General features: G+C 36.5%; 1 protein-coding gene across 1 annotated transcript; it reads left to right on the top strand.

The window, feature by feature from the left end:
• The first annotated feature begins 1,227 nt into the window (after positions 1 to 1,227).
• On the top strand, positions 1,228 to 26,275 carry CLEC4D (C-type lectin domain family 4 member D). The gene is made up of 7 exons (XM_070619029.1): positions 1,228 to 1,331; positions 17,978 to 18,080; positions 19,857 to 19,946; positions 21,884 to 21,988; positions 22,735 to 22,886; positions 23,964 to 24,079; positions 24,363 to 26,275. Exons 2-7 carry the CDS (start codon positions 18,053 to 18,055, stop codon positions 24,520 to 24,522), a joined length of 651 nt encoding a protein of 216 aa, XP_070475130.1. The 5' UTR covers positions 1,228 to 1,331; positions 17,978 to 18,052; the 3' UTR covers positions 24,523 to 26,275.
• Positions 26,276 to 26,977: the final 702 nt, after the last annotated feature.

Here is a 26,977-nt window from a genome sequence, read left to right as displayed (position 1 = left end):
ATCTGTGCCCATCTTCCTCTACTTTATATGTGGGAAGCCTGTTGAGCTCCCCCTGTTTGTTGGCTCTTCAACAGGAAATTCCTTCTGTCAGGATTTCATCTTTAAGCACTTAGGGAAAGGCAGCTTTGGGAGGAAGTCATCTCATCATCTAGAATTTACCAGCTCTCAATTTTTTGATGAGAAGGGTTGCAGGATTGAATGACTAAGACAGGCTGGTCAGCCCTAATCTGTTTCCAGTGATTCTTTACCCTAAAATCCCCTGCCTTATTATCACCCCATGACACCTGCACCTACAACTTGGGCTTTTAACTTTGATTTTTGCTACAAAGGAACAAGTGGAGATTGGTTCCCTCCCTCATAACGCAAAGGGGAGGTAGGAGTAGAACTTTTAAAACTTTCTTCAAACTATCCTTTTACTCGCTCCTCTGACCACCCTTGGCCTAGAATGCAGGCATTCACTGTACACATGCAACCATAGACAATCATCAGTTCCTCTAGGAGTTGTTGCAGATTCTTTAAGCTCCTAGAATACATGTTTTCCTTTGACTTTTACGGTTTATATAGATTTGATTGAAGAAGCCAGTATCCTGTGCTTGTCATCTACCTAGGCAGGAACCAGAAGCTTCTGGGTTGGATTTTTTTTTACTTGATTTATTGCCTTTCTCAACTAGAAATGCAAGCTAAAATTTGAAATTGGCAAGATAAATAAGATCCATGTGGGCTAATCTGTTGCAGCCTTTAAATTATTAATGCTAGGTATTGGTAGGTGGCATTAAATTATCTGACTCATATTCTGCCCCAAAAAGAGAACTGCAGAGAAAAGAACCTCTTGGGCTCATGGGATCTATCCACAGGATTCTGGAGTCTTCCTCTCATCATATGGCCTCAAGGTGGCTATGAACATAACTTTCAGCTAAAGTTGCTTGTCTCAGAATTTGGAATTGTGGGTCCAACCACAGAATCATGAGGGATTTAATCACTTGAACAAATGACAAAAAATGGTTGGATGCCTTTATTTCAAAGGAATGAATCCGCTTTTGGGGAACAGCGAAAGAGGAAAACCCAATAGAACGATTACAAACTCAAAGTTCAGAATAAAATTAAAAAAATAAACAACCCATGCGTTTAAGGGTCAGGTTTACTGAACAACTATGTTAGTTCAAAAAAGCTTGTTTTGGGTCAAGTTGGCAAACTAACATGACTCCCTTGCCAAAATTAATGCCACAGAAACTATAGAAATAAGAACAAATCATGGATCTTAGGAAGAACAACAAGAAGGACAAACTCTGAGAAGCTCTTTGAAGACTGAAGGCTGTCATGAGCTTGTGGGGGTAAGAAATATCTGTGTTTGTGATTGTTGTAGTGTGTCTCTATTTAGCAGTTCTTTTTGCCTCTCTTTTTTTTAGTTCTATAAAAAGTCATCATTCTATTCAACTTGAATAATGTTATGACTTTCTTTCATCAGTCAGAATATCATTACCAAGCAGCTGCACGACTCCTGTATACTCATCACAGTTTCTCTCTTTTTGTGATGCTAGTGGCCATTGGATGCTCAGTGCCTAGATCCATTAATTCATCGGGGATTCCAAAACGGTGATATAATTGTGTCATTTCTTTGTCATTTATCAGCTGGGATACTTTTATTAAGAGATGCTTCCTCTCAATACTATTTGGTTACCTGATGGCATTTCATCTAGGAAAGGCAGGATATGTTCTTGATTCTTTCAATTTATTTTCTGATTATCAAGTTAATTGAATTTGTTCTCTATAACTCTTGCAAAGTGGACAACTAGTGCTTATAGTATTATTATGAACTCAGGCATTTAAAGATCTTTGATGAGTGCCAATCCACTGGAATTATTATTCATATTGAAGCTCCAATAGTATCATCATTGGCCTTAAGAAGACTCTTAAAGTTGACTTCTGAGTATTTTTGACATGACTCCAGAAGTATTCGATAGCTTCCTTGCTATTTGGTATTGTTCCAGGTTCATCTTCTACATTTTTTGCCTCAGATGTGAAATCATCCATTTTTATAAGAAGCCCAGCTTTCTCTTAGTGGGAAATAGCATTTCAAGACCACACTCATGGTGTTAAAATGCTCAGTGTTCAGTTAAATATCTTATAGATTCATACTGATACCTTTAACTCAAATTCAGGACTGACATTGCAGTAGTTAAAATTGTGATGCAAATCTGTTTTTATCAGCATTAACATTAATTCTTTCCTCACATCTTACTTCCTAGTGCTAAAATCATCCCCAACGATGGTCTCAGATAGCTCTCCAAAACTATTGATTATCACTTGCTGTTTTAGGGTGGATGCTCATGTGTGGGAACAGTTTTCTATGACTGTGCAAAGCGGCTATCAGTAGGTGTAGTATCAAATAGCTTTTTTCTGGAGCACTTAAAAATATTTTCATTTTACAGTAGTTTTTTCCTTATAAAATTGCTTTAAGCTGTCAAAATTGAGGTGTTCCTATCCTTCTGCATATTGCTTTGGTTCTTGATGCCATTCGGCCATTCAACTTGGAGCCAGGAAAAACCAAATTGAAGGCATGATCTCTAGGTGCCACCAGTGAATTCTCATTTATTCCCTAGGGAAGGGTCTCAGTTCCCACCTCCACCTCTGTACTAAAATTCACAGAGCCCATGTCAAGTTAAAGAGAGTTGATAAAGTTCCAATTTGCAGTAAGATGCGGTGAAGACTGTGTTGGTGTTCTGTGTTGTGTAAGTTTTTTGGTCATACTTCTGTAAAAAGCTGCTAAAGTGGGATTCTTCTTACCTCAGTTTTTACTAGTGAGACAATATAATTGATATGAGATACCACAGTGAGTGTGAAACTGAATATTTCATGAGTGTTTCCTAAAATACTAAGATTTTCACGTGAATTGTTTTATTTCACATAATAGAGACTTGCCCAATATCTCCAGCAGATTCATGTCTATCTTTCGGCCCTAGCTTGAACTTCTGTCTCCATAATTTTATGGTGACTGGTATCTTGTGCACGTGTTCACCAGCTATTCTCTTCTATAGCATAAGAGGGCAGGAATGATGTGAACTATGGGATTAGCATATAAAAGTTCTGAAAACATTCACTGGGGAAGTTGAGCTATCACACGTAGAAAATAAGTTTTCAGAAATACTCCAGTGAAAGGCACATTAGGTTAGGACTTAACTCTATTGTTAGTACTGGGGGCCAAGGGCTTTAAATAAATCAAGATTATTAGAAATTTCTTCTTTTAAGGCAATATGGTTTCTCTGAGGCATGCATTCTCTTGTTATAAGTGCCATTCAGAGTTGTGCAAAGGGCTTCCTGTTTATGTCATTTGTTTTCTGAGATGAAGAAGATGGCTAAAAGGAGAATAAGCCCTCAATTCCCCATATGGTCAATAGAATATAATAAACCTTCAGCACATTTCATTTACAAGAGGCTAGATTACTTGTGAGTGGGAGGAAGTGAGCCAACTTTTTTCCTACAAATCTGTAATATAAATGAGGTGTTTGTCATTTCTCCACAACTTCAACTTAATGACTAAGATTGCTTGACTCTTCTTTATGAGTTTCCTGATCAACTGAGAAGGGAGTAGATTGGTTCTTGAATGGCTGTAACCATCACTGGAGCTCAGTGCTGAACTCACCAGGATATCTGAGTGCTCCCTGCTTGGGAAACTGATGGCCTAACCTAGACCATATGAACAAAGCTCTGGTGGTTTGTTAAAAACAGCTCCATGGGATGCATTTACCACATGGATATGCCAAGGAAAAAAGTGTTCACAACTCAAATTAGTTTCAGAATCCTGTCTTATTCAACTTTCAAAAGATTTCTTTATGAAATCTCAGGAGTCTTCCTTACATGATAACATGCATTGTGAATCTCCAAAGTGGGATATGCAGGGTTTTTCCAACTAATTTTTTTGTGGCACACTTACAAATAACTCCCACAATAGTGTTATGGGATATATCTGTTTGGGAAACACTACTGTAGACTGGAGAAGTTAGAGGCTTAAGCATGTATGACAATGTAGAGTTTAACATGTAATTCATAAAACAAACAAACATTGTCAATACAAATTATGTCCAACTGAATGCCTCACTTATTACTCATTCAGAAGCACATATTGCAAAACCTATTGTATGCCAAGTTTTCTCCTAGGTAGGGATAAAGTAGTGAAAAAACAGAGTTCCTGTTCACATATACATTTTATTCTAATGGGAAGAAGCAGTAAATAAACAAATAAAGAATAAATTGTACATCATATGATAAGTGCTTTGGAGAAACATAAGAACAGGATAAAGAAATAGAGAGTGATGATGGGATATTAATTTACGTAAGGTGTTTAGAGAAGCCTTCCTGTTATGGTGACATTTGAGCAACAACCTCATGGAAGAGAAAAATTGAGCCAGGCAGGTATCTGAGGATAAGAGTCCAGGCTAAGCAATTGTGAGGCCAAAACTCTGAAGTTTGAGAATGTTTAAAACGAGAGGCCAGTGTGGACGGAGGTGCATTTGCAGGGAGAAGGTCAGTGAGGTAGAGGAGCCACATCATATGATGCTTTGTAGGCCACGATAAGGATTTTGAAATGCTAATCTGGGCAAAATAGGAAGCCAATGGAAGCTTTGGAGTTGAGGAAGGACATGATTTCAATTTATCCTTAAAAACTTTTGTCTTCTGGATATGTGGAAGCCTACAAAATGAGAATATCTTAGGTGGGGAACCAAGAGTTTCTTTTTGGACATTCTGAATTTTGGATCACTATGAAGCTTTCGAGTAGAGATATGAGGACTTAATTCTTCGAAAATTTAAGTAATGCTCTGGCTTGGAAAAATAAGGATTTATATTTGTATTTCTAGAATGAATAAAAAAATAGATAAATATTATTTCTCTCTTTAAAATATTAAAACATTTTCAATCATAAGCACGCATGACACTCTACTCAGGAGGAGAGGAAATTTAGACACACAAATTTTAGAATAAAAATTATGAGAGCTTTTGACATTGATTCTCCTAAACCTTGACCCCGCTACTGGTCAGAGACTTTTGAAATGCAATAAGTCCAAGTGGAATAATGTTCATGTTGACCAGATGACCCCTGATGGCAGTGACCATTTGGTGTTAATCTCTGTCCCCCCAATGCCTGTCTTATAACTGGGACTGAAAAATTTTGCTAAGCAAATGAATTACTCAAATGTTTTTCCAAGCTTTTGCTTTTGAATCTTACGGAGAAACTCTTAATGTTCTCTGAAATAATCCCTGTTCTATCGGCTTTCCATGAATCAGGCAAATTTTGTTTTTTAAATCTGATTTTGTTTTTTTGCTTTCTGAAATTGAGGTATTTCTGTAATTTAGTTGGTACCTCTGAGGCTTAAAATGGGGCATATTTAGGGTGCAAATAGTTGATTTTGTTTTTCATTATCAATTATAAAACATTTATAAGGAGAAAGGTATAACTTGATGAAACTGAGAATCCTTAATTATCTAAACATTTTCATTGCACTTGGCATAAAATGATCCAAGCAGAAGATTCTGAGGTATTTATAACATAATACCAAGGTGAGTATATATAGAAAACAATGTGTTTATTGAGATTTTTGTTTGTTTGTTTTCCAATAATTTGGTGTTTATGGTTGTAATTTAGAGTTGTTTTTTTAAAAATTGAAGTGAATTATAAAGTTAAAATTGGACCACACTTCAATAAAATCCAATAAAATAAATTGTCATAAATTAAGGACATGTATGATCCAGTGTTTAATTACTCCCTGAAAGACTTTATGCTGTCCTTTGTCCAATTGGCTAATAATAAGAATGTGCAAGAGGTTAAGGTAAGCCTTCTTGGTTATCTAATGTTTTTCTCTTATAGGAAAGAATAAATTCTGACTATATAAATATGACATATATATTTAATGAATAATGAAAATAATTTTCTGCTTTGTAATTTTTATATAAAACCATCACTATCTCCATAGCATTTGTGAACTGGAGATCAAGTCAATTCAATTTTGGGTAGGAAATGGTAGCAGAGCCCCAGCCTCCAGTGTGTTAAGGATGTTTCCTCAAACCACTGCTTACCATAACAATTATACGTCTGGACACAAATACAACTTTTAATATTCTTTCATGTTCGGTTGCTTCTTGTTACTTTTGGTCCACCTGTCTAAACTTTTGAGATTTTGATTCCTGACCCTGGTCATAGGAAGGTTAGCCTTTCCGCTCCACTTTATGTCATCTCAAAAATCTGACCAAGGTACCCTGTATCTAAGTAATGAGCTGATTGTAACTTTCACCCATTTCTAAGAAGATTTTGCATAAGGAAAAATGCTGGGATGAGATAGGAAGTTTAGGGCTATTCTCCTCAGTTCTCTACTATTTCATTTCTTTTGGGATTTGTCCCCAGAGAGCTTAGTAATCACATTTGTGATTACCTGACTCTGTCCTCCTTTGGCCATACTTGGTCTAAGCTATAAAAATCAGATTCTCTCTCTCAGAGAGACATAAGGCATGTGTTTTAGGAATCAAACCTTGTTGACGGCAGAGCCCTAGCTTTAAGATCCACATACACTTGTGGCTGAGATTCCCCAAGCTACCTTGATTCAAGCTGTTGGGGAAGCCTGGTTGTTCAACAACTTCTTGGATTCTGTGAAATGCATGAACAGCCTTCTTATAAATTTTTTTCTTTAGCAGTTTTTAGTAGGCTTATTTTTATTATTTGCAAATGAAAAGACTTAACATAATACACAGGTCAAATGGAAAACAAGAAGTAGGACAATGACAACCTGAGGAATATTAGAATGAAATCTAAAAATATAGTGGTTTGGGGGAAGAGCATAACCTTAAAAGGAAAGTAAAGTATGCCCTTGACTATCAAAGAAATATAGATGTAAGCGTCTAATTTCTGTTTACTAAGGATTTTGTCTTTCTGTATATAAACCCAGTCAGTTGCCTGGAAGTATGGATGCTGTCTACCCTACTTGAAGAAAGCTCTTTGGTTAATGTTCTTGAACACAGTTTGACCTCTAGGATGGGTCAGCTGCACTCACAGGAATAAAAGCAGATCTTTACTGTTGGTCTAGACACATTCACTTGTAAACATTTCCGGTTTACTCTAGCCTGTCTGACCTCTGAGAAGCACATTACCTCAGTGTTCTTTACTTGCTCCGCCAAAACAGGAAGCTGTAGGTCCCCACTGAGTCATTGGATTGCTGCTAGTTGTCATCCTGTTTGCCTGTGCTAGTTTCATTACCATTGTAGTTAATATACGTCTTTCCTCTCTCTGCCTCTTGCACAGACTCCTTTTTTAGTGTAGTCCACTCATGCTTTCCATACTAGATATGTCTTATTCCATGTAGTCTTTGTTTTTAATTCACCTGCCAGCTAGTGTTTATCAGTGGCTCTTTACCTGAAAAAAAGTCCTTCTTTTCTCTGAGGAATACCGCCTAGTGGTTAACAGTATAGGCTTGAGCGCCGTGTTACCTAGATCTGAATTCCAGTTTTAGCATACTTTCCACGGGAGCTCAGACAAGTTTTCAACTTTTCAAAGACTTGGATATGTTGTTTGTAAAGGGGGAGAAACAATAGTTACGTCATTTTGTGAACATTAAGCAAGTTAATTTCTGTTCAGTGCTTAGAACAGTGCTTAGCATACCAACAAATGTTCACTATTACAGCTTTAGAGGTATGTTTTTCATAATGCTCCATGGTTATAGCTAGCATCAGCTGGTACTCATATTCTCCCAGGTGTATTGCTTAGGTTACTTGTATTAACTTTTTTTTTGACCAAGAGGTTTTGGGGGTGGGATGGGAGACACACTAACAATCCAAAGATCTGGATAATAAATCAGAGACAACTTGTAAGACCACCTTGTTAGGAATCAGTCTACAAAGCATTCATACTTGTCCTCCGCTCCCTTCTCCAGCCTCTTCCAGCTGTATTCACCAATGTTAACCTACTACAAACTTAGACTTGCTTAGTTTTTGAGTTGACTTGAGAAATCAGAAAGGATGTCAACTCTTCTCATTTGTAGGGCTGAAATTAATTTTGCTACTGAATAGACGATATCTATAGCGTGAGGTACTTGCATTACCTACGAATTTTGAAATTCTTTACCCTATCATCATATTACCCCCAAATACGTCCATTTTTGACCCACTTAAAATGATTAGGTTTCTGCCTCAGTTTTTCTGTCTATGACTTTGGTCTCTTGCTGGGTTTTGGACCCTGTGCTGAAACTGCTCAGCTGACACACAATCCTATCTTTCCTGATCCCCTCCTCTGACTGTTCTCTGTACTTAAAATCATCTATTATCAGGACTCTCAGTGCTGTTATTCATCTGATTTCAAGTATGACCAGTGGCTTTAACATTCTCCTGCAGTGAGTCCTGGCTGCGGAGATTGACTTCCTCAGAGACCGACAGCATCTTCAACCATGGCTGAGTTAGATATGCTTTCTGGACATTGTACAATTGATTCTTCATTCTTATTCCTTTGCTTTAATGCACTCAGAGGGGCTAGCTTTTGCCATTGTAATTCTCTAATCACTTGTACTGATTTATATATCTTTGCCAATATTGGTAGTATGGAATAGTAAAAAAAACAATGCAAACTCTGAAATTGTAAATGTCTATCGTCAAATAAAATATGCACAAGAAGGCAATTCAAACAGATAAAAGAGTTCACGATGAAAAGCAACAGTCTCTCACATCATCCTTCTCTGCCCTAACTCTACTGTGCAGAAGTAAATTGTTTTAGCTGTTTTTTTTTTTTTAAGTTCTGGTGATTTTTTTTTCCCCATGACTCGAAATAATACTTATATCTCTATTTCTGAACATTACAATCCAGTACTCCTTGCTCCACTAATTTTTTTTACTTCCCCTTCTATTTTCACCTCTTCTAAATCTTGATAATTATATGATGATTATTATTACTGTTATTAATTTATTGGTTACTTTTGTGACTCCAAAGAATATTTATGTCCATTTATTTTTTGTTACATCTCTATTAAAATGAGGATGGTTGCTCTTTACATTCCTCTCACCTTTCTTCTCACTTTTACTTCCTACCTTTTGTCAGCCACACTTTTAATTTTAGTTTGTCAAGGCTTTAACACTTGCATTCTATACTACAGCCATGATTAGGTGCCCGTGTTTTGTGGACAGGCTAACTGTAGCCAATGAACTTTTACATGATCATGACTCTTTTAGGCCAAGAAATTGTGGAAGATTATGTTTCCTTCCCTGTGGGTCCCATGTCTCCATTCTGATTTGTTAAGAGGAGATTGCTTCTATTACTAAGGTCAAATGGATTCTGTTTGCTTAGATCCCATAAATTATTTTAACTTAAGCCACATTTTACTTTGCTTTCTAATTGGACCCTACTTTTTCATATAACATTTTTTCCTAGTATTGTTAATTACCTTTTCTTGGGTAATCTGTTTCTGTTATATCCTCATTCTTAAATCCTTCCAATTTGTCTCTTACTTGGTGTTCAGCCTTAATCTGGTATTCCCGGAGCCCTTCTTCTGCTGCTCCGTACTGGACTCACTGATCTCTAGGCCTCTTCAGATTTGTCATCCAAGGACTGCCCATCCTGGCTCTCCTGGTTTGTATCTACTGTTTCTTGTATCCTGTGCCATTCTCTTTGTTGCAGTTGGTATGACTCTTTGTCTACAATCTTAGGTGTGCAAGAAATTTCACATTTTTTAAGTTAAAAAAAAATCTGATTCTAAGACTGTTGCTCCAACCTGGTAGGAAACTCAATCTCAGTCATCCTAGGGCTGCATTCTCCTCATTGCAATTGCAGGAGAATCCAGGAGGCTTATGTGCTGTCTAGCCAACGGAAGGACTCCTAATCTTCAGTGCCTCAGGGTCACCACTGATTGCCCCATTGTTCAAGTCTATGTGGGCTCTGGGTGAGGTGTGACATCAGATTTCCTGTGACAACAGTCTAGCTTCTCTAGGTGAACTAAACAGTTTTTCTTCTCTGAGGCCTATCCACTTTTGGGGACCTGTCAGGGTATAGAGTACAAGTTCTTAGTATTATTGGAATGTGACAACTTTTGTTCACATCTAAGAGTTTGGAAAGCTCTCCTCTATCTCTTTATCTGTCCTCTAGCCTAGTCAGTCCAAGAATCTCCATCTTCTGGAAAACAAAAGGGAGAAGGGGATACTGCTTGTTACAAGGAACTTTTTCTTCTTGGCCCTGTGCCACAGGCCTTCCCTGAGGTGAGGAAACACAGCCCTGGTGACCTATGAAAGTGTAATTTCATTTATTTCTCAAACCCAGTTACATTGGTGAGAAGTCAAATACCAATTTCATTTCTTTCTTTTGAGGACATCTGTATTTTTTCTCTCTAGAAGAGTTTAGCATCCTTTCTTGATGCTTGGTCTTTTAAAATATTTTGAGTCTGTGAGCACTGGTTTGTCATTTTTATGTATTAACTTTTCATAGCATTATCTTAGAACAAAGATAGAAGCAAATAACTTGTAAAATACTAAGTCTCTGTCATATTTGAAAGGAACCCTAGTATGCACCCTTGAGCATTGTATTCCCTCTTTCTAAGTCTCCCAGCACGTGGTGGCACATGGTGGGACATAGTGGGACAATTTCTACTCATCTTCTAGGTCATCCTTTCCTCCAGGGGGACTTCTTTCCTCACTCTGCATCTCTACTCTGTCCCCAGACTGGGCTATGTTCTCCCATTTTTCTTTATTATTACCCAGTAATTACTTCTGGGTAATTCTCATCAGATATATAAGTAATTGTCGAAAGTCAATTTTCCTTAATGCAATATCAGCACCAAGAGGACAGGTAATTTTTACCTATTTTTCCCACTGCCCTTTCTCCAGTGCCTGGAAAAGTCCTGGCACATAACGAGTATGTTGTGAAATCACTGAAATGCCATGTTCCCTGCTATATTCCCACAACCTACATAGTGCTTTGCACATAGTAGATTCTCACTAAATATTTGTGACTAATTAGTGATAAGTTTTTGTTTCCATCTCCTTCCTGGCCCTGGTTTCTTCATCAGGAATTTCTCTGTTATTTTTATTTTCTATATATCTTATTAAGGTTCTATGATAAGGACGAGTCCAAAAACTCTGAAGGCAAAAGAATTGTTTCTTTGCTAAATTTTGACACAAGATTTGAGGCTGAAATGTTTCTTGCACTTCAGAGCAATAATTCACCTGTAAGATACTATGGAAGAGTCTTTGACAAAGGCCATTAAAGGGAAAATGGCAAAACCCAGAAACTTAGGGTGTGGAGGGGATTACACAGCCGAAAAGAATGGGCAGGTTAGAATTTTCTTAACTAACAGACTTTGCGATGCATTGTGAAATTTTGAGTAGATTATCCTCAATCTATCAAACTTCTCAGGTTTATATTCCATAGACTGGTCTCCGTTTCTGGGCTTGGTTGCTGCAAGTTAGTTTGCTTATTTGAAAGAGTTGTCTGACCTATGTCTTCATGAATTTAGTAACCTGATTTGATTTTCATGTCATCTTTTAAAAGGATGTTGTCTTTTTTTGTTCTTGCTTTTACTTCAAAGAAATAATATATATATTTTTTATCATGTAGGCATTTATTGATATGAACTTCCTTCTTAGAACTGCTTTTGCTGCATCTCACAAGTTTTCATATGTTGTATTCCTTTTTCATTTGTCTCAAGGTACTTTTTGATTTGTCTTTTTATTTCTCCTTAATTCGTTGGTTGCTCAGTAGCATGTTGTTTAATCTCCACATATTTGCGAATTTTCCAGTTTTCTTCTTCTAATTGGTTTCTAGTTTCATACCATTGCTGTCAAAAAAGATGCTTGATATGATTTAAATCTTCTTAAATTTATTGACTTGTTTTGTGGCCTAGCATATGGTCTATCCTGGAGAATGTTCCATGTGCCCTTGAGAGGAATGCGTATTTTGTTCCTGTTGGAGGGAACATTCTGTAATATACATAAAGTCCATCTGGTCTAATATGTAGTTTAAGACCAATATTTCCTTATTGATTTTTCTGTCTGGATGACATATCCTCTTTTGAAAGTGGGGTATTGAAGTCTCCTACTATAATTGTATTGCTGTCTATTTCTCCCTTCAGGTTTATTAACATTTGCTTTATATATTTATGTGCTTCCCTATATTTGTTGCATACAGATTTATAAATGTTATATTTTCTTGTTGGGTTGACCACTTGATCATCATATAACGACATTCTTTGTATTGAAGTCTTCATATTAAAGTCTGTTTTGTCTGATTTAGATATAGCTACCTTTGCTCTCTTTTGGTTTCCATTTGTGTAGAATATCTTTTTCCGTCAATTCACTTTCAGTTTTTGTGTGTCCTTGAAGCTGAAGTGAGTCTCTTGTAGGCAGTACATTGTTGGGTCTTGTTTTTTCATCCATATAGCCACTCCATGTCTTTTGATTAGAGAATTTAGTCCATTTTATTTGAAGTAATTATTGATAAGTATGGACTTATTGCCATTTTGTTAACTGTTTTCTGGCTCTTTTGTAATTCCTTTGTTCCTTTGTTCTTCTCCTTAGTGATCTGATGATTTTATGTAGGGGCATGATTAGATTCCTTTCTCTTTACCTTTTGTGTATCTACTGTAGGTTTTTGCTTTGTGGTTACCAAGATGCTTACATAAAACAACATATACTTGGAACAGTCTATTTCAAGCTGTTAATAACTAAGTCTGAACCCAGCCCAAAGCTCTACATTTTTACCCGCCTCCCCACATTTTATGTTTTTGATGTCATAATTTACATCTTTTTACCTTTTTTATCCATTAAGAATACAAAACTACAATATTATTGTAGCTATAGTTACTTTTCATACTTTTGTCTTTTAGCTTTCATACTAGATTTATAAGTGATTTACCCACCACCATTACAACATTAGAGTATTCTGGATTTAACTATATATTTACCTTTATCAGTGAGATTTATACATTCATAAGTTTTCATGTTACTAATTAGTGTCTTTTCATTTCAGCTTGAAGAAGGTCCTTTAACCCTTCTTGTAAGGCCAGTCTGGTGATGATGAACACTTTTAACTTTTGCTTGTCTGGAAAACTCTTTATCTGTCCTTCAGTTCTGAAGGGCAGCTTTGCTGGGTAGAGTATCCTTGGTTGGCAATTTTTTTCTTTCAGCACTTTGAATATATCATGCCCCTCCCTTCTGGTCTGCAAAGTTTCTGGTGAAAAATCTGCTGATAGTCTTATAGGGGTTTGCTTGTATGTCACAAGTTGTTTTTCTCTTGCTGCTTTTAAGATTCTCTCCTTGTCTTTAACTTTTGACAGTTTAATTATAATGTGTCTTGGTGTGGGTCTGTTGGTATTCATCTTGTTTGGAACTTTTGGGGCTTCCTGGATCTGAGCCAGGTTCCTTCTCCAGATTAGGGAAGTTTTCAGCCATTATTTATTCAAATGAACTTTCTACCCCATTCTCTCTTTCTTCTCCTTCCAGGATCTCTACAAAGTAAAATTGGTCTGCTTGTTGGTGTCCTATAATTGCCTTAAACCATCTTCATTCTTTTGATTCTTTTTTCTTTTTGCTCCTCTGATTAGATGAATTCCACTACCCTGTCTTTGAGTTCACTGAACATTTCTTCCACTTGATCTAGTCTGCTGTTGAGCCCCTGTACTGAATTTTTTCGTTCAGTTATTGTATCCTTCAACTCTGTGGCTTCTGTTTGGTATTTTCTTATATTTTCTATCTCTTTGTTGAAATTCTCACTTTGTTCATGCATTGTTCTCTTAACTTCAGTAAGCATCTTATGACCACATTTTGAACACTTTAACAGGTAAATCACTTATATCCATTTCACTAAGTTCTGTTTCTGGAGTCTTGTCTTGTTCTTTTGTTTAGAATATATTTCTCTATTTTTCATTTTCCTCAATTATCTGTGTTTCTACTCAGTTACTTTGTATGAACTCTTGGCTTCCTTTTTCACCTAGTTATTAAATGTAACAACTGATGTATATTATTCTTTCCTGTTGTTGGTACAGAATTGACTTTTTCCCAGGATTACTTGTTTTATAATTTCTGGTGTCCATTATTTAGTTTTACAAAACAAAACAAGGAAATACCTATGCTTGGAAATACAAATACTCTTACTGGAAAAAACAAACACTCACATGTATTAAGGTACGTAACATAATAATTTCTTTTTTTTTTTTTTTTTTTAAGGTTTCTGCTGAGAAATCTGCTGAAAGCCTGATAGGGGTTCCTTTGAAGGTTATGTTCTTCTGCCTTGTTTCCCTTAATATTTTTTTGTCACTGGCTTTTGACAGTTTCAATATATGCTTTGGAGAAGGTTTTTTTGCATTAATGTAATTAGGAGTTCTGTTGGCTTCATGTACTTGTATGTTTAGTTTCTTCCCCAGGTTTGGGAAATTCCCAGTCATTATTTCTTTGAACAAGCTCTCTGATCCTTTCTCCCTCTCTTATCCCTCTGGGATATCCATAATCTTTATGTTACTTTTCCTAATTAAGTCAGATATTTCTCAAATAATTTCCTCATTTGAAAAAAAATAGTTCTCTCTCCTCCTCCATCAGAAACATTTCTAGGTGTTTATCTTCTTGGTCACTAATCCTCTCCTCCACAAGTTCTGCTCTATTTTTTATGCCTTCTACATTATTTTTTATCTCATTAATTATGTTCTTCATATTCAGAATTTCTGTATGGTTTTTTTTTAAGGACTTCAATCTCTTTGGTGAAGTATTCCTTCTGTTCATTAATTTCATTCTTGAGCTCATCGAACTGTCTTTCTGAGTTTTCTTGTAATTTGTTGAGTTTCTTTATGACAGCTATTTTGAATTCTCTGTCATTTAGATTGTAATCTTCTGTGACTTCAGGTTTGGTTTCTGGAGAGCTGTCATTATCCTTCTGTTCTGCGGTGTTACTGTAGGTCTTGATTTTGTTTGTTGAATTGATCCTCTGCCAGCACATTTGTGGTAGTGTCTGCTTGCCGATTCCATCTGCCACCACTGGGGTCAGGGAGCAGGGGCTGTGTTTTCTGTTCTTGCCCTGTCTGCTTGTAGTTGTGCCAGTCAGGCTGCTCTATGTTTGTGTGGGCTGGCTGCAGCTGCTCAGCAGGTTGCACTCACGTGGGCAGGGCCACTGTGCTTGGCAGGCAGGTCACACTAGCGTGGGCAGGGCAACTTCACGTGGGCTGGTCACTGCATTCAGCAGGCAGGGTGACTTCATGTGGGCCAGCCACTGTGCTCAGCTCCCAAGGTGCCTTCATGTGGGCTGAACTGCCTCCACTAGGTGGGGAACATTTGCATGGATGGGGCTGCCACAGCAGGTGGATGCACCCAAGGGCTGGATTACCACTCTTAAAGTGTTTCCATGTGGCCAGCTGCCCCTGCCTCTACCCATAGTCCTGCCAGCTGCTGTGTGAGGTTCTGTGACTTGGATCACTGCCACTGGGGAGGGGAATGGGTCTACTCCCTTAGTTTTACTGCTTTCCAGGGGTCCAGTCCACCCACCTTCAGATGTATGGTAGTGTAGATCTCTCAGGCATCCTGTTGGGTTGTGTAGGGAATCCTCTACTGGTTAATGGACGTCCATTTAGTTGTAATTTAAAAGAGAGAGACAAAGGGAACAACTCACTCTGCCATGATTCTGACATCACTTCCATAATAATTTCTTTCTTTACTAAAATCAGTTAAAAATAAACAAGGCCTCTAATTTTTATTCATAATTTATATTTATAAATATAAATTACTTCTTTTTTGAATCATTGTGAATTCATGGATTTTATACATTCAAATAGTTCTAATTAATCATCATATTAAAAGTAAATTGTATTTACATTAAAATTATTTAAACTTGTCCTTGCAAGTTTTAACCTTCAAAAATAGAAACCAGTTTAAGAAGCAAAGTGTTTATTTGGGAATCAAAGAATTACAATTCAGGGAGAAAAGATTCAGGTAGAAACCCAAATAGTGTTCTGCTAGGGAGTAAAAGTCAGGGACGCTTTTCTTTTTTGAGGAAGATTAACCCTGAGGTAACATCCACAGATAATCCTCCTCTTTTTTGCTGAGAAAGATTGGCCCTGAGCTAACATCCATGCCCATCTTCCTCTACATTATATGTGGGATACTTGGTGCATAGGTCTACACCTGGGATCCAAACCAGCCATCCCCGGGGCCACTGAGGTGGAGCATGTGAACTTAACTGCTATGCCACTGGGCTGGCCCCAAAGTCAGGGACTTTTAAAGGCAAAGAAGAGAGATTTGCATTACAAAGAATTTTAATTGGAGTTGGAGGCAGCAAGATAGTCTTGGCTAGACATTGACTGACTATTGATTCTAACTTCAGAAAGTCCACAACCATCAGTCTTTGTGATCAGAATGTCCACTCTCCTGCTGACTTCTAAAAACAATTGCTTGTAAAACAACTGGCATTTTGGCCCAGTCCAAAGGTTTGGCCCAGTCCAAGGTTCAAGACAACAAGGCAGTTTCTCTGGAAAGGCAGCTCAAGTTCTATTTTTAAAATGGTTCCTCTATAGTTAGTTTTGACACGAGTTAACCACTTTACCTTTTAGTACATTTTACTTTTGACAAAGATTGTGTCTTTACCACAGAATTTCACATTTCCTCCACCTTTGCCTTAACAAGCCTGTTTTCTCTTATCTAGGAAGATCTTAGGATTTAATCAACAGCTCTGTCACCTCTTCTTCAACTCCACAACAAAAGTTAATAGAGATTTTGCTCATTTTCATGTTGTCTTTTTTGTAATCTTAACTATTTCTCGAACACAGCTTCTTATACAGCTCAGAGAACTTTTTAGAGCAGAGTTTCTCTCATGTTTTTGAAGTTATGATTGTTTTTGGGGAACACAGAATATGCCACATCTAGTTTATTTTTTTCCTGTTCTAAGCAGGGTTCATATATCCTCTAGGAGTCCTGGATCTTTTTGATAAAGAATAAATCTTACTTTAGGCAAAGATCTAGTTTTTAGAGTTGGTTATGAGGTTTTGTGGATAAGTGCTATTGTTGCTGTGAGAATACTTTTGGTTGTGATAGTGTTGGAATATATATGTGTTGTCAAATTTATAACTTTACTTCCCACTCCCAGCTTAACTAACATAGCAAAGTAGTATTTCATTCAAGATCACTACACACACACTTAAAGTAATATTGTAGCTTAAAGGAGAATGCAGGGAAAGGGTCATATTCTGGAAGCTAGAATTTAAGAAGAATCTCTAAGCGGTAGGTACTTATGTTGTCATCTCAGGCTGCTATAACAAAATGTCATAGACTGAGTGGCTTAAATGACAGACATTTCTTTCTTGTGGTTCTGGAGGCTTGGAAGTCTGAGATCAGAGCACCAGCATGGTGGTGGTGGTGGTGGGGAACAAAACATTTAGTCCATGACAGTCCTGTAAATGAAGTCAGGGACTCCAATGGTGTCTTTATCACAGAATGTTACATTTTCTTTTCCTTTGACTTGACAAGACTATTTTCTCTCAGCTGGGAAGATTTTGGTGTTTAATCAACTCCAAAGCAAACTTTTTGTGTCTTTACTTACAACGTATGTACACTGTGTATATCAAAAGCTTTTGCTCATTGTTCACATTGCCTTTTGCCATCTTGCACAATATAACTGCCTTTGAAAATACAATATACAGGAAAAAAGAAAGAAGAGGGAATATTTATTAAACTTTTATTAAGCATCGTGATTATTCTTTTAAGGCATTATTGAATTTTTTGTTTGAATGACTAAAACAAATTGGGAAATTCCACATCATGCAGTGATCTCAACATACTTATGGAAATTTCTATTTTTGAGCATTGCTTTCTCAATTTCTTTTTTTCTTTGCTCCATCTCCCAGATTGAATCAAAGGAAACCTCAATCTTTAAAAAGACTTCTTCTTTTGGTTAAGTCTTTTATATTTAGAAGTTTCTAATTTCACCAGAGTAGGTAAGATTAATGTTCAATCTCAAGTATTTCTGAATATATTTCCTTATTCACAGAAATATACTCTGGGGAAAAAAATTAAGAAGCTTCTGGTCTTCCCAACCACTGGACAACAAGAGAGTTAACACACAATGGGGCAAGAAGAACCTCAAAATAAACGTGAGTACTTTCCTTTCAATTTTGAAGAGGGAGATAGAAACTAAGATTTAAAAATATGAGTTGATGGTAGTTGTGAGGATTGAAGATGATGATGATGGAGAGGAGGAGGGGAAGGAAATGGGGTTGATTTGGGTGAAGGGGAGGGCCATAGATAGATTCAAATATGTTGGGTAACAGCAACTTCTTTATAAACTGTAAACTGGGCCAAGAGAGGAGATAAAGTATATATAAGAGAAATAAGATGGAAGGAAATGGAGTAATTTGGGAAGATTCTTTTAAAGGGTAGAGAGAGAAGATAGATATAGAAAACACACTGGCTAAGGCTAAGAGTGTACCAGAGGCTCTGACTTTATCCCATTTGTGTTTTACTTAATTGACTCAAATGGATTTGTATTATGAGAACATTAAATAATATTTTTGAGAAATATATAGAAAAATTCAAATATATGTAATTTTAGATTAAAGTTTTGCTTCATTTCATCACTCTTCCATGGCAAACTTCAATGGGACCACAACTTACAATGGTCCTAAAAAACACTTTTTTATGTAACAAAATGTCTTGGAGAATTTTTATGTCAGTACATACTGACATACATGATTATTTTAATACCTATATTGAATTCGAACATATGGATTCAACATAATTTAGAATTTCTACTATTAATAATACACAGGCAAGACTTTCAGGACATTCGGTCCTGTTCAAAGTGTTCATAAGACATTTGGTCCATGCCAAAACATCTTTGATATTTAGTCCTGTCCAAAACCATTTGGACCAAATATGCTCATGGATATTTTGGACAGGACCAAATGTCATGGACCTTTTCGCAAGGACAAAATGTCTTATGGATCAAATGTCTTACGGACATTTTGGACAGGACCAAATATCAAGGACCTTTTGGTGTGAACCAAATGTCTTATGAATTATTTGGACAGGACCAGATGTCTGCTAATCCATTCAAGTGCTAGTTTCCAGTGGTTTTTTTTTTCTATTTCCAAAAGTAGTGCAGTGAATATTCTTTTATATAAATAAGTTCAGTTATTTCTATAAGATAGATTCCTACAATTCAAATTATTGTGACAAATATAGTGCATTTAAAAATTGATAAATGCTGTTAACTTGATCTAAAAGGCTTTTTAATTTACAGTTCAACAGCAGCCTTTATTTCCTCACCAAGAGTGCTTATTTCCCTCTGGCCTTGTCAACACTAGGTATTTTCAATTTACTTTTTAAAATCTGATGAGTGAAAAATCATACCATAATATTATAGATTACATTTCCCTGGTTAAGCATACTCTCATTTGTTTAATGACCATTTATAATTTCAACAAATTAAATTTTCAACAAATTTTTCAAATTTTGCTCAGCTTCCTAACTGATTTTTATAATTCTTTATAAAGTCTGGATAGTAGTATTGTGACAAGATTTTTCTTTCATGCGTTCCTTGTGTTTTAACATTCTTTGTTATATAGAAGTTTTATTTATGTACCCAAATTGTCAATTTTTCATGATTTTGGGGAGGTTTTGTGTCTTCCTTATAAAAAGCTTTTTCAATTGCAAAGAAACAAAAAATTGTTCACATTTTTCTTATTTATTTATTTATTTATCAGTAAGCCGTAAAATTGATTTGTTCATGGGAAATCTTTAAACACTCCTCTAGCCCTAAAATATCTTGGATGACGTCATATTTAGCATGCTTCTTGGTAGTATTAGCTTCCCTAGTTCTTGTGGCTGAGGAGGGGATAACTTATTTGTCCTTCTCTGTGTCCTGGTAGAAGGAGTCTGCCATTCCCAGTGGATCCCTTGGGTCATTGCCATTGTGTTCATCCCAGTTCTCAGTGTCTGTTTTATTACAAGTTGTTTGGGTAAGTTATTGGCAAAAGTGGAACTCTCCTTGAATTATATTCCCCCCAAAATTTCATAAAGTTTTTGTAAACCTTTTATGACCTTGATTTTCCCCAACATATCAATCTATAGTGCCTTGGATTAAAATTCAGAGCTACATACTTGACCCTCTATTCTTTGATGGTGTCACCTTGTGTCAGGGAAAACTTGTTCTTTCTCATATTGAGGCCTTGTATAAAGTTACTATAATTACAGCAATGTAGTCTAGGTACAAGTAGGTACAAGTATAGGTACAAGGTACAAGTATAGACAAATAGACCAGAGGAGAAGAATAGAGAGCTCAGTTACAGATTCTGCACATATGAACTCTTTATATAAAGCAGAAGGGGATACTGCAGAGTTATAGGGAAAGAACAGTTTTGTTCAATTACTGTGGTAGAGATTATTGATTACCCATAAAGAAGATAAATGGACAATGGCTTCACGATCTTGAGGCAGGGAATGATTTCTTAAACAAGTCACAAAAAGTGCTAGCAAATAAAGAGAACATTGAAAAATTATACTAAATTAAAGTAAGAATTACTGTACAACAAAAGATACCACTAAGAGTGAAAACAGCATAGGAAATGTTTGTAATGCATATAATTAATAAAAGATTAGTGTAAAGAATATATAAACTCTTTCAATCAATAGGAAAAACAATACAACAGAAAAATGGGCAAAGTCTTGAAATAGGCACTATAGAAAAGAGAAAATGAAATGTCTCATAAACATATAAAAAGGAGTCAACTTCATTTGTTTTCAAAGAGATGCAAATCCAATTCACCACGAAATACCGTTTGCAAACATACTAGGATGGCAACAATGAAAAAGTCTGGCAGTACCAAGTATTTATGATGCTGTGGAGCAACTGGACTTCCGATGAATTAGTGCTGGTGAAAGTGTAAAGCAGCACGATCACTTTGGAAAAGTTTGCCATAATCACAGTTGACAATATGTATATCCTATTACCAGCAATTCCACTCCTAGGAGTATACCCGACAGAAATGCATGCTTCTGTGCCCTGGGATGCATGGTCAAAAATGCTCACAGCAGCATAGCTCACAAGAGCCACACACTGGAAACAATGCAAATAACTACCAGAAGAATAGAGAAATACATTTTAGTGCAGTAAGACAATAGATCACTTTACAGCAATGAAAATGAGTGCTTATAGTTGCATGTAACAACATGGAAAAATTTCAGAAGCAATGCTGAGCAAAAGACAGAACCAAAAGAATACATGGTACATTATTTCATTTATGTAAAGTTCAAAAGCAGGCAAATCTGATCTATATGGTTTAGGGATATGTTATTAAGTTGTAAAATTGTGGAGCAAAGCACAAAGTGATTACTTTAGAAGCCATGATGTAGTTACCTTTAAGAGAGAAGGACTGGGTTGCATTTGGGACGTGAAGACCACCTGGGGTGTTGTCAATGTCCTGTTTCTTGAGCTGGGTAGTTATTACCTGAAGTGGTCACTTTACAATAATTGGATAAAGTGTACATTTATGTTTTTCCCTTAACATTTGGTTACATTTCAAAATAAAAATATTTAAAAGATAAATAAATGTATAAGGCTCGTAAAACTTTGCAGAACTATCCCAGTGTTCACCAAAAATCTCCACTTTAACACAAATTCTGGTAGAAAAATATCCTTAAAAGCACGTGCACATAAAGATTTTCAAAGCACCCCCATAAAGTGCAAAATGGACAATACAATAATAAAAGTGTTAATTTTCAACAATTGCTTCCAATTAATTCACCTGGAGCTGGAACAAAGGAACGGTGTAGTAAGAAAAGAGAATGTAGGGGGTCTTAACTATTAGGGCAGGAGAAAGGTTAAAGGGGCAGGCCCTCATTTCTCCAACTAAGTGGTTATATAGGAAAAAGAAACACTTTTTTCCCTCCTTGACAGTGACTCATCGCAACTTTGTACACTGCAAGAGAAGCATGAGAGTGTTCCAGCTTCCAGAGCACCCCAAGAAGCTGACATGCATCAGAGAGAAATCAGAACTGAAAGGTACAGACTGCAGAGAGCATAAGAAAATTTCTTTCTTATTTCCGTTTCTATTCAAATTCATAATTGGACTTGAAGAATATCAGTAGTAAACCAGCAGAGATTAAAAGAACGTAAGACTAGACTCTGGCACGAAAGTGAACCCCAGTGAATTGAAACGGGATTATGTCTCATGACTGTAATCAGCTTTATAACGGGAGAATATAAGAACACATTTATGGGCCAATTTTTGTCATCCAAAACATATCATTAGTTTAATTCTATTTTCTTTTGATTCAGACATACCGTAAGGACTGTTTCCTTCTAGAATATATAGTTTTGCTGAAGTGTGTTTATCTCTCTGATTACTTTGGAACTTGTAAAGTCTTATTTCGGAGAGTGGGGAAATGCTTGAGAGTTTTAGCAGGTTCTTTGCCCCCTTCCATAAAATGTCCTGCAAAAGGCTTTGTTATAGAAATACTTTAAATATAAAAGTAAGTAGATGTAGGGACATTGAAAGACGATCATGTTTTCTAAGAGAATACCTTGTAATTTTATCATAGTTATTATGTGATTCAGACGCTTTTGTTTACAGGATATTTAGAAATGTGATTTTCAGAATTTTTTAAAAGGAGGAACGGAATGCTCTTGGTAATCGTGGTATGATTCCTACACATGTTAATTGGACATCAAGTTGTAGAATAGTCGTGCAGTCTGTGACAGATGAAACGCTCCTTTGTAACTAATTTTCGTTTCAATTTTCACGTGAGAGAGCACCTGGAACTGTTGTGCTGTTGGCTGGAGATCCTTCCAGTCCAACCGCTGCTTTCCTCTTAATGACAACAAGACATGGGCCGAGAGTGACAGGAACTGTACAGGGATGGGGGCTCATTTGGCTACTATCAGCACGGAAGCTGAGCAGGTCGGTTGGAGGCTCACATTAGCTTCTCTGTTGGTTTGAATCTCTTTGCAAAGAAAGAGGAATTTCCCTGCTCTGCCGCTGTGCCTTTACTTCATCTCTTCCTCCTCCCTGGAAAGCCTTACCTTCCTCTCTCATTTTTCTTCATCTGGCCAACTTCTACTGTCTTTCCGGATTTGATTCACGTGTTATTTCCTCCAGAAAACTACCCTGACCACCTTCCCTGCTCCACCTTTCCTACTCTAAGTTGGAGGTACTTTCATGGTGCTCTGTGCACAGTGCGATCACGGCACTTACTTCAGTGTACTGCAGTCGTCTGCTCACTACTCTGTCTCTTCTAATGGCTTCTACTTTGCAAGGGGGCTGGGGCCACGCCTCACTCATCTTTGCGTTGCCAATGTCCTGTGTACTGCTAGGCAAACTGGGTAGGTCTTGATAAATGTTGTGAGTAAGTGAACAAAGGAATAGTTAATCAGGACTGAAATAGCTTCTCAGGATATAGTATAGGAAAAATAATTCAGATGTATGGTTCTAATTCTAAATAAAAAACATCTTAAGGTAAATTAAATTCTTCAAAAACTGAAATTTATTTCCTCATGTAATATATTTCCATATATGTACCATGACCCTGATTCTACTCTTTTCATGGTCGGCAGGGTTTCCTGGAGGATTCTGTTTTCATGGCTTGGCAATATATAGGTTCACTGGCTTTTTGAATAAAATGGAATTTAATGAAATACACAAAGAAAGCAATTTTAAAAACAAAAGTTCCTAAAAATCAGATCATATTAAACATTGTGCTAAGTGGTTTGCAAATATGATCTCACTTAATCTTCACAGGAACTATGAAGTAGTGGAAGTGTCCCTTTTGGAGATGAGAACCGGGGTTTGGTGCGATTAAAGCACTTATTAATATTACACAATAAATAGCAGAGATAGGATATGAAAACAGATCTGTCTGATGCCAACGCTTTTGTGCTTAACTAGTAATCTATTTGACCTCTTCCTTCTTTTCCTAACAAAACAGCTATCACATAATAGATGCAGATATATTTATAAGAATTTACATTTTTTATGCAGAACTTTATTCTTCAATTTTTGGATAGACGATTTCCATATTTCCTGGGACTTACGAATGAGAACCCTGAAGGCCAGTGGCACTGGGTGGACAAGACACCATTTAACCCACATATAGTGTGAGTATACTGACCAGATGGAAGAGCTTTATAGGCAAAGGTGAGAAGAAGGTAGCAAGCAGAATTCATTTCGAGATGGAGTATACTTGTATAAAAATGCTTATTCAGAACAGAGCACTGTGTGATGAATAACCTCTGTATTAGTCTACTACTATACTTGTATTGGACAGTGCAGCTGAAAATTTTTCACTAGGGGCATTTTCTCTGCATTGTCCCCTGACCTACATACCCCCCCCCCCCCCCCACAGACACACACACAGACATGCAATTTTTTTCATTTCAGATTCTGGCATGAGGGTGAACCCAACAACTATCAGAAAGAAAACTGTGTTGTCCTTGTAAGTGCTCAAGACAAATGGGCCTGGAATGATTTTCCTTGTAACTTTGAGACAAGGAGAGTTTGTAAGATACATGGAACAGCATCCTGTGAAACCCGTGAGTAGGTTTCTACAGCTCACTACTCTGTCTCTTCTAATGGCTGAGTAGAAACCTGTGAAGGTACCCTTGTGATGAGGACAGAGAAGAAGAACCAATGAGACAAGGGCAGCATGTACCTGCATCATTGGAACTGAAAAAACATGCTGGATCAAAGAACATTTTCAGTCATGATGGCTTTATTTATTCTTATTCATTTCATTCAAGGTAATGTGTTTTTGTCTGGTGTTTTGATGGAAGGAAGCATCTTTTCTGTGAGAACCAGTTTTGATTAACTTCGCTTTCTTGATAGTATTTCAAAGTATTTACTTTTCAATTGGTGTGCATCAATTACACCTCTAACAGAATGGCTTGAATGGTGTAATCTCAGTCAGTTTTGCCTCTGCTCAGATTCTTAGCTCTTAAAATTCAAAGTTAGGATATTCCAACTGGTAGTGATGTCGTACTTTTTCAACTCAAATATTACAAATCTTTTAAAGGTTTTAAACATTTCTATTGTTTGATACTTCATTTGCAGACTTTTTAATAGTATTAGTCATTAGGCTGATATTCCATGTGCAAAATATTTTCTGAACAACAGTATAGAATAGTTCAGAATTATGGTATTGCCTAGGTAAGAAAAAAGAGTCTATCTCCTTTTAAAAAATATATTTCTTACTACACCCTAAATGTCTTCCCAAAACGGGGGGTTTCAAGCTTACCTAATGTCTTTGTGAGTGGAAAAGTCTCTTTCAGGCTACCTTAACCAAACTTCTTCCATTTGTATAGTTGAGGAAACAAAACGCTCAGGAAACCAATGAGCCCACCTTCACATTGCTAGTTCATGACAGAAACAGGACTATGGCCCAGATCTACCTTCATAAGTGGTGAAATGCATTCCCTTTATTATTATGGGAAAGTTACTGGGGATAACTTGGCCAACAGATAAAAGTTCTTCTTCTTCTTCTCTTTTTTTGGTGAGGAAGATGGGCCCTGAGCTAATGTGTGTGACAATCTTCCTCTATTTTGTATGTGGGATGCCACCACAGCATGGCTTGATGCATGGTGTCCACACTTGGGATCCAAACCTGTGAACCCTGGGGTGCCAAAGTGGAGTGTGTGAACTTAACCACTATGCCACTGGGCTGGCCCCTAAAAGTTCTTAATTATTTGAAGTAACATTGTATTAGTGTTTCTATATTTTTAATTTGAATCAGAAAGAATCATATTTTTGTAAATAGTTAACATGTTTCTCTAGAGCTATAAAGCTATGGTTCAAACTAGCAAGGAAGTCATTGTTTTAACAACCTGAAATTATGATTTTGTGTTATATGTAGTATTAACTATGAAGCAGTCACATCCAATGTCAACAAAATATATTGGTCTTAAAATTCTCAATTAGCTGACGTTTCCTGGATCTAAGTTAAAAAAAATTCAAGCAACAGCTTTTTAACCTAAATTCCTTACCTCTGTTTTTAAAAGCAGTATTTATTATGTAAATTGGTTAGGATCTTCTGAATTTGAAATAGTAGTGTTTGATTGATTGTGTGTGTGTATGTGTATTTGTGTGTCTGTGTTTAAGCTGATACTTTTAACTGAAGTGGTGTTAAGTGACTTTGTGTTTGCAATATTCACTAAATTACATAGCACAAAATCTACAAAACTTGTTGAAATAACTTTAAGTAAATGTTAATAGGCTTTGTAGAGTTAATATTATCCATTTTTAATTTGTATAAAACTGTATAGAGATTCAGTTGTCAATAAAATGTGACCTCTTTGTGATATTATGCATCTATGTCTACATCCATATCTCCAGTCTATTTCTCCCCATGCTGCTCATTTTTCACTACCTCCATGGTGACCACCAAAGACCAAGTTACCATCGCTCTTCCCTGGGTTATTGCAATGGCCTTAGGATCGGTCTCCCTGTTTTCACTCTTAGTTCCTTTCAGTCTGTTCTCAGCTCTCATGGCCCCTCTCCTATTCTTCACAATTTCTTTAAGACAGCTGATAGTAATTTCATAAAAATAAATGCTAATTCTTTTACTACATTGTGGTAGTCCTAGAAGTTTGAAACACACCAAGTTTAAATATTGTTTTCTCATCGTAGAAAAAGTGAGGTATATATATGTCAAAAAGGCAAACAGTAAAAACATTTATAAAAGTATAAGGTAAATCTCTCTTCCACCCCGAACTCCAGTCTCCTAAATGCCTCTTCAGAGTAACTATGATTATCAGTTTCTTTTATGTATTTCCACATGTTTGTAAGTGTTATATAAACATATATACATATATAACCCACAATTCTTTACACCTTTGCCTACATAGTCTTAAACATCTTACATTTTTTATTTAACAATATATTCTAGAAAATGTTTCATACTTTGTTCCTTATAAGCAACTAGTGTTTCATTGTGTTGGTGTATCACAATTTGAAATAACCTTCAAATGACAAAATATTTCCCCTATGTAATGCAAATCAAC

This window comes from Equus przewalskii, chromosome 5, assembly GCF_037783145.1.
Source record: "Equus przewalskii isolate Varuska chromosome 5, EquPr2, whole genome shotgun sequence".
Taxonomy (NCBI): Eukaryota; Metazoa; Chordata; class Mammalia; order Perissodactyla; family Equidae; genus Equus; species Equus przewalskii.
Note: the sequence above shows the minus strand (reverse complement) of the source record. Positions and strands in the feature narration are given on the sequence as shown.

Coding starts and splice junctions, on each gene's coding strand:
- CLEC4D (XM_070619029.1), top strand. CDS start 18,053: ATGGGGCAAGAAGAACCTCAAAATAAAC. Junction 22,887..23,963: donor TCAGCACGGAAGCTGAGCAG/GTCGGTTGGAGG, acceptor TTTTTTATGCAG/AACTTTATTCTTCAATTTTT. Junction 24,080..24,362: donor CCATTTAACCCACATATAGT/GTGAGTATACTG, acceptor TTTTCATTTCAG/ATTCTGGCATGAGGGTGAAC.